Source organism: Limanda limanda, chromosome 3, assembly GCF_963576545.1.
Source record: "Limanda limanda chromosome 3, fLimLim1.1, whole genome shotgun sequence".
Taxonomy (NCBI): domain Eukaryota; kingdom Metazoa; phylum Chordata; class Actinopteri; order Pleuronectiformes; family Pleuronectidae; genus Limanda; species Limanda limanda.
In genome coordinates this window covers 1,006,418-1,015,170 of record NC_083638.1, presented here as the reverse complement: position 1 = coordinate 1,015,170, position 8,753 = coordinate 1,006,418, and the positions used below count along the sequence as shown (strand labels likewise).

General features: G+C 44.4%; 1 protein-coding gene across 1 annotated transcript; it reads right to left on the bottom strand.

The window, feature by feature from the left end:
• Positions 1-119: 119 nt before the first annotated feature.
• Positions 120-6,428, bottom strand: crybgx (crystallin beta gamma X). The gene is made up of 6 exons (XM_061067526.1): positions 6,385-6,428; positions 6,077-6,125; positions 1,601-1,722; positions 603-738; positions 348-487; positions 120-252 (listed from the first exon to the last, which is right to left on the bottom strand). Exons 1-6 carry the CDS (start codon positions 6,426-6,428, stop codon positions 120-122), a joined length of 624 nt encoding a protein of 207 aa, XP_060923509.1.
• Positions 6,429-8,753: the final 2,325 nt, after the last annotated feature.

The following is an 8,753-nucleotide window of genomic DNA, read 5'->3' as shown; positions in this document are numbered from 1 at the left end:
TTTTATTGTGTGTAGAGCTGACAGGGGTCATGATGTGTGGACGTCGTGTTCACAGCATCATGAGATGAGGATGAGGATGATGCTGCTGGTGATGAAGATGATGAAGATGGAACTGATGCTCAGGTGAAGCGGACGCGGCGCATGGAGCCCACCGTGTTGTTCTGGCTTCCCCAGTCAGAGAAGTTGTTGTAATCACGTTTCTCCAGGATGTAGTGAGGCCCTCTGTAGTTAGGCTCCTGGTACACCACCCACCTGCACGCACACAGACACACACAGACACACACAGAGCAGTTGGATGAGCGGATGTCTGTGACGAGCAGAGAGCAAGCTGCAGCGGCTGCACTCACGCTCCTCCCAGGACGCGGATGGAGGCGACTCGGTTCAGGCTGTAGCGGCTCATCAGGTTGGGGATGTCGTCCTGGATCTCCATCTTCTTACCGGAGTAACCAGCTCGCTCAAACAGATGAGCCTTGGCCGGGTTGGTGTCCTGGAGGTTACACAAGTGTTTAACTGTCTGTCACCAGCTATAACTGTAGCTGTTGCAGCAGCGACTTGATGGTGTATTGATCTGATTGGATATATGATCCTGTTGGTGTCTTCACCTGTTTGACGGAGCGCACCGAGGACACGTGGTCCACCTGAGCGCACCACTTGTCGTAGCAGTTGTACTCTCCTCGGTCAGACATGTCCCACAGGTACTGACGGCCCCGGAAGTTCTCATGCTCATAACCGATCCAGCTGAGGAGAGGAGTCAAAGAGTCAGAGAGTCAACGAGTCAGAGAGTCAGAGTCAAAGAGTCAGAGAGTCAGAGAGTCAGAGAGTCAACAAGTCAGAGAGTTAGAAACAAAGAGTAAAGGAGTCAAAGAGTCAGAGAGTCAGAGAGTTAGAAACAAAGAGTAAAGGAGTCAAAGAGTCAGAGTCAGAGAGTCAGAGTCAAAGAGTCAAAGAGTCAAAGAGTTAGAAACAAAGAGTCAAAGAGTCAAGAGTCAAAGACTCAGAGAGTCAGAGAGTTAGAAACAAAGCGTAAAGGAGTCAGAGTCAGAGAGTCAGAGAGTCAAAGAGTCAAAGAGTGAAGGAGTCCAAGAGTTAGAAACAAAGAGTCAGAGTCAAAGAGTCAGAGTCAAAGAGTCAAAGAGTCAGAGAGTCAGAGAGTCAGAGAGTCAGAGAGTTAGAAACAAAGCGTAAAGGAGTCAGAGTCAGAGAGTCAGAGAGTCAGAGAGTCAAAGAGTCAAAGAGTCAAAGAGTGAAGGAGTCCAAGAGTTAGAAACAAAGAGTCAGAGTCAAAGAGTCAGAGAGTCAGAGAGTCAGAGTGAAAGAGTCAAAGAGTTAGAAACAAAGAGTCAAAGACAAAGAGTCAAAGACAAAGAGTCAGATATTTACATCTGTGTTGGAAGATTTATATTTTATAATTTATATTTCCCTGTATTTCTAATTCATAGTATTTTATTGCTTATTTTCTAATATTAATTATTTCACACGTTCTCTTGTCGACCTCATTCTATGAAACCTCCCTGATGTTCAGCTGAAGAACTCAGGTTGATCATTTCTCTGGTGTGTGGCAGTGACGGGTGCTGAACTCCAGGGGGCGCTGCTGACTTACGCTCCGCTCTCCACCTGCACAGAGTTGCATCTCTCAGGGAAGTTCTTGTCGCTGATTCGGGCGCAGTCGGAACTCAGGTCCAGTCTCCGGCCGGCGAAGTTCCTCTGCTCGAAGAGGGTCACCTGAGGGAGAGGGAATCACACGTTCACACACTGAGAATCACACGTTCACACACTGAGAATCACTCGTTCACACACTGAGAATCACACCTTCACACACTGAGAGAATCACACGTTCACACACTGAGAGAATCACTCGTTCACACACTGAGAGAATCACTCGTTCACACACTGAGAATCACACGTTCACTCGTTCACACACTGAGAATCACTCGTTCACACACTGAGAATCACTCGTTCACACACTGAGAATCACACGTTCACACACTGAGAATCACACGTTCACACACTGAGAATCACACCTTCACACACTGAGAGAATCACACGTTCACACACTGAGAGAATCACTCGTTCACACACTGAGAGAATCACTCGTTCACACACTGAGAATCACACGTTCACTCGTTCACACACTGAGAATCACTCGTTCACACACTGAGAATCACTCGTTCACACACTGAGAATCACACGTTCACACACTGAGAATCACACGTTCACACACTGAGAATCACACGTTCACACACTGAGAGAATCACTCGTTCACACACTGAGAATCACTCGTTCACACACTGAGAATCACACGTTCACACACTGAGAATCACACGTTCACACACTGAGAATCACACGTTCACACACTGAGAATCACACGTTCACACACTGAGAGAATCACTCGTTCACTCGTTTACACACTGAGAGAATCACACGTTCACACACTGAGACAATAACTCGTTCACACACTGAGAGAATCACTCGTTCACACTCTGAGAGAATAACTCGTTCACTCACTGAGAGAATCACTCGTTCACACTGAGAGAATCACTCGTTCACACACTGAGAATCACTCGTTCACACACTGAGAATCACTCGTTCACACACTGAGAATCACTCGTTCACACACTGAGAGAATCACACCTTCACACTGAGAATCACTCGTTCATACGTTCACACACTGAGAATCACTCGTTCACACACTGAGGTTCACACGTTCACACACTGAGAGAATCACACCTTCACACACTGAGAATCACACGTTCACACACTGAGGTTCACACGTTCACACACTGAGAATCACTCGTTCACACACTGAGAATCACTCGTTCACTCGTTCACACACTGAGGTTCACACGTTCACTCGTTCACACACTGAGGTTCACACGTTCACTCGTTCACACTGAGAGAATCACACGTTCACACACTGAGAATCACACGTTCACACACTGAGAATCACACGTTCACACACTGAGAATCACTCGTTCACACACTGAGGTTCACACGTTCACACACTGAGAATCACTCGTTCACACTGAGAGAATCACACGTTCACACACTGAGAATCACACGTTCACACACTGAGAATCACTCGTTCACACACTGAGAATCACACGTTCACACACTGAGAATCACTCGTTCACACTGAGAGAATCACACGTTCACACACTGAGAAAATCACTCGTTCACACACTGAGAATCACACGTTCACACACTGAGAATCACACGTTCACACACTGAGAATCACTCGTTCACACACTGAGAATCACTCGTTCACACACTGAGAATCACACGTTCACACACTGAGAATCACACGTTCACTCGTTCACACCCTGAGAGAATCACTCGTTCACTCACTGAGAGAATCACTTGTTCACACTGAGAGAATCACTCGTTCACACACTGAGAGAATCACTCGTTCACTCGTTCACACACTGAGAGAATCACTTGTTCACACACTGAGAGAATAACTCGTTCACACACTGAGAGAATCACTCGTTCACACACTGAGAATCACTCGTTCACACACTGAGAGAATCACTCGTTCACTCACTGAGAGAATCACTCGTTCACACACTGAGAATCACACATTCACACACTGAGAATCACTCGTTCACACACTGAGAATCACACGTTCACTCGTTCACACCCTGAGAGAATCACTCGTTCACTCACTGAGAGAATCACTTGTTCACACTGAGAGAATCACTCGTTCACACACTGAGAGAATCACTCGTTCACTCGTTCACACACTGAGAGAATCACTCGTTCACTCGTTCACACACTGAGAGAATCACTTGTTCACACACTGAGAGAATAACTCGTTCACACACTGAGAGAATCACTCGTTCACACACTGAGAATCACTCGTTCACACACTGAGAGAATCACTCGTTCACTCACTGAGAGAATCACTCGTTCACACACTGAGAATCACTCATTCACTCGTTCACACACTGAGAATCACTCGTTCACACACTGAGAGAATCACTTGTTCACACACTGAGAGAATAACTCGTTCACACACTGAGAGAATCACTCGTTCACACACTGAGAATCACTCGTTCACACACTGAGAGAATCACTCGTTCACTCACTGAGAGAATCACTCGTTCACACACTGAGAATCACACATTCACACACTGAGAATCACTCGTTCACACACTGAGAATCACACGTTCACTCGTTCACACCCTGAGAGAATCATTCGTTCACTCACTGAGAGAATCACTTGTTCACACTGAGAGAATCACTCGTTCACACACTGAGAGAATCACTCGTTCACTCGTTCACACACTGAGAGAATCACTTGTTCACTCACTGAGAGAATCACTCGTTCACACACTGAGAGAATCACTCGTTCACACTGAGAATCACTCGTTCACACACTGAGAGAATCACTCGTTCACACACTGAGAGAATCACTCGTTCACTCACTGAGAATCAGTCGTTCACACACTGAGAGAATCACTCGTTCACACACTGAGAATCACACGTTCACACACTGAGAATCACTCGTTCACACACTGAGAGAATCACTCGTTCACACACTGAGAATCACACGTTCACACACTGAGAATCACACGTTCACACACTGAGAATCACACGTTCACTCGTTCACACACTGAGGTTCACACGTTCACTCGTTCACACTGAGAGAATCACTCGTTCACACACTGAGAATCACACGTTCACACACTGAGGTTCACACGTTCACTCGTTCACACACTGAGAATCACTCGTTCACACACTGAGGTTCACACGTTCACACTGAGAGAATCACTCGTTCACACACTGAGAGAATCACTCGTTCACTTACTGAGAGAGTCACTCGTTCACACACTGAGAGAATCACTCGTTCACTCGTTCACACACTGAGAGAATCACTCGTTCACACACTGAGAGAATCACTCGTTCACACACTGAGAGAATCACTCGTTCACACACTGAGAGAATCACTCGTTCACACACTGAGAGAATCACTCGTTCACACACTGAGAATCACACGTTCACACACTGAGAATCACACGTTCACTCGTTCACACACTGAGAGAATCACACGTTCACACACTGAGAGAATCACATGTTCACACACTGAGGTTCACACGTTCACACGTTCACACACTGAGAGAATCACTCGTTCACACACTGAGAGAATCACTCGTTCACACACTGAGAATCACACGTTCACACACTGAGGTTCACACGTTCACTCGTTCACACACTGAGAATCACTCGTTCACACACTGAGGTTCACACGTTCACACTGAGAGAATCACTCGTTCACACACTGAGAGAATCACTCGTTCACTTACTGAGAGAGTCACTCGTTCACACACTGAGAGAATCACTCGTTCACTCGTTCACACACTGAGAGAATCACTCGTTCACACACTGAGAGAATCACTCGTTCACACACTGAGAGAATCACTCGTTCACACACTGAGAGAATCACTCGTTCACACACTGAGAATCACACGTTCACTCGTTCACACACTGAGAGAATCACTCGTTCACACACTGAGAATCACACGTTCACTCGTTCACACACTGAGAGAATCACACGTTCACACACATGGAACCAGTAACGAGTAACGAGCTGTGAATGTGTTTTATGAACAAAATCCAGTTTTTTTCAATGATCATTTTCCGCAGGTCAAACAGTTGAGATACAACATGTTATTATTTGTTATTTTTCAGTCTGAACCAAAGCAGCGGTTTGTAGTTTTGATGCTAAGCTAAAGGCTAACTACCTGAAAACACATGAGAGAAACTTCTCATCTGGTTCTCAGCAAAAAAAAACACAAAACTAATATTTCCATGATGTTGAACTTTAACACGAATACAAACTGTTTCTGTTCGACATCAAATTAATGAAAAGATTAAAATAGATTGATCTTAATTAAAAAAATCTTAATTAAAAAAATCCATAAAACCCAAACTGAGAGAGTTTTCTCGTCACGTCTGACGAACAGGAACAGAAAACGTTTCACATCTCGTTCTAACGAAGGATCCACGACTACAGCTACAGAATCTTAGAGCTTCACTGGAACCTCAGAACCGCTCAGACTCGACTGGTTGGACTCACCCGCCCACTGGACCCGTAGAAGGCGCGTTGGAGCACAGACCCCAGCTTGCTGTGGACACAGGAGCACGGGAAGAAACACACACAACACAACCATCACCATCAGTTTACACAACACAACCATCACCATCAGTTTACACAACACGATGGAACAAAGAGAAGAAAACAACAGAATTTGATCCAGATCCGATTATTGTTAAAATCTAAAATGTTTATGTGCACGTCTCCATCACCCCTCATCTCTCTGCAGGTGACCAGGGACCGTGGAGCTGGAGGCGGTGCCCTCTGGGGCGGGGGGGCTGTGGACGTACCTGGTTTGTTGGGCTAATCCTGGGACCTTAGTGAAGATGTTCATGTCAGCTCGGGGACGACGGGGGGGAAACGCTTAAATACCAGAGTGGAGGTGAGCTCAGGTACCAGAAGGCTCACAGGGCTTCTGCACCAGGCCGCATTCATATGCTAAACACACACATACAAACACATACAAACACACACACACAAAGGCATGAACATGTAGTGCTCTATGAATACACACACACACACACACACACACACACACACACACACACCAGCTGCAAACACTGCAACTGCACGCAGAGCACAAACACATACAAACACACAAACTGCAACTGGAATAAACGTTTGCATGTATGGAGTTCAGTTTCTGTACACACACACGCACACACTCACATGTTAGTGTGTGTGTGTGTTTGTGTGTGTGTGTGTGTGTTTGTGTGTGTGTGTGTGTGTGTGTGTGCACAGAGTGCAGTGCCAACAGTTTTGGCTTTGAAGCGTTCAGCGTTTTTCTCTTCTCTTTGTGTGACGGCCTCAGTAAACAAAGCAGCTGATGTTGTGTAGAAGCTTTGTGCGACACAGTGTGTTCACAGCAGAGGTCACGACCCTGCACTTCACCTGTGAACCTGAACCTGAACCTGAACCTGAAGCAGGGACCTCACCTGACGTCCTGCAGGGGGCGTCAGGCTGAACAGGTGTTTATATCTCACACGTAGTTTAATCACACTTTTTATTTTATTGTTATTTTATCATTAAGTGGTGTCTGAGCTGCATGGACGACCTCTGACCTCTGACCTCAGACGTACAAAATGACAGGGTCCATATTTACAGAGCAGAGAGTTGTCGTAACAGAATCACAATAATAAGTCATTTGTACATTTCCTTCCTATTAAAGTCTAAATTCTGGTTGTGTTCAGTTGTTGAGTTAATAATTCACTTGTGTTGTTTTCTTTTCCTTGACTCGTCTGTTGTTTCTGCTGTGACGTGTTTTATTGTGTTAACTACTCGTTAATTAATGATGAATATTCAGTTGATTAGTCGTTCGTTAAGTTTTCACTTTTACACTTTCTGTGAAATCATTTTTTATTTCTGTATTGTGGTGACGTCATTTCACTGATTCTCTGATGATTCTTTTCAGTGTTGAACAATCTGTTTGTCATTTTCCAAAATCGTTTGAGATTTTTTCATTAGATTATAAAAAATTGTTGTTGATAAACAATATAGTCGAGAATACATTTTCTGTTGATTAAATTGATACATTTACTAAGTGATATTTTTCCCCATCCGTCTATTTATTCCAACAAATTATTATTATTATTATGCCCTTTATAAATATTGACTATAAAAACAAACTGCTTCCAATATGATACATTGTATGTATATATATATATATCTGTGTGTGTTTTTTCCACAGGATTGATAATAATGATAACAAAAAACTTTATTGGTTCTGCACGTTTCTTTCGCAAGAGAAATAAAGAAAAATGAAAAAAAGAGCAGCAAAGAAAACGAGACAGAATCAGTTCATAAGACAGGACGATAAAAAGTACAGCATGTAAAGTACATTAAAGTTACACATGAAAATAAGATACAACAGTTGTTTCCAGTAGAATTCAGAAGATGTTTGTCTCTGATCTCAACAGGTCGACTGGTGAGAACTTCATGGGACATCAGGGGTTAATAATACTTTTAGAGTAATAATAATCATTCTTATAATAATAATCGTCTTTATGTATTTATTACTTCAAAAGTGTTGAGGACATTTTAAAAATCTGTGCAGAATGTGAACTTGTGTTTATAAAGTTTCATCTGTAAAGTTTCTGTCTTTTACACAGACAGAGAGACACACACACAAACACACCATAGGTGACAATGTATGTGTTGTGCTTCACAGCTACACAACACAAAGCCACAGCAGCAGCTACGTGGACGTGAACTTTGCTGACAGCATCAAAATCTGTTCTTCATGTAAAAGATCTGTTTGTTCCAGCAAATTCACACATCACTGACCTCCAATGGAGAGAGAGTGTGTGTGTGTGTGTGTGTGTGTGTGTGTGTGTGTGTGTGTGTGTGTGTCTGTGTGAATAGCAGAGAACACCCTGGATCTGTGCTTGTGGCAGGACCCATTCGGTGACGGAGTGGAGCTTGGAGCAGCAGATCCAGAAGCTCGGGGACGGTTCTGGAGTTGTGTAGCAGCTTCCAGCAGCAGGTCAGCAGCAGCAGGTCAGATGTTGTGTAGCAGGTCAGATGTTGTGTAGTCGTGGTCGTGACATTCAGACGATCACCGGACTCAGAGGCAGCTGCACGTCTCCTTTCTGTCTGATCTGGTCTGGAGAGCAGCCGGAGATGTCTCTCATCCTCACGCTGCTGGACAAGCTGACCTACT

Bases quoted from the DNA above. Each gene is read 5' to 3' on its own strand.
- crybgx (XM_061067526.1), bottom strand. From the start codon at position 6,428: ATGAACATCTTCACTAAGGTCCCAGGATTAGCCCAACAAACCAG. The intron at 1,723-6,076 runs GTGAGTCCAACC...CCTCTCCCTCAG, and splicing joins TCTACGGGTCCAGTGGGCGG to GTGACCCTCTTCGAGCAGAG. The intron at 739-1,600 runs GTAAGTCAGCAG...TCCTCTCCTCAG, and splicing joins GTGCAGGTGGAGAGCGGAGC to CTGGATCGGTTATGAGCATG.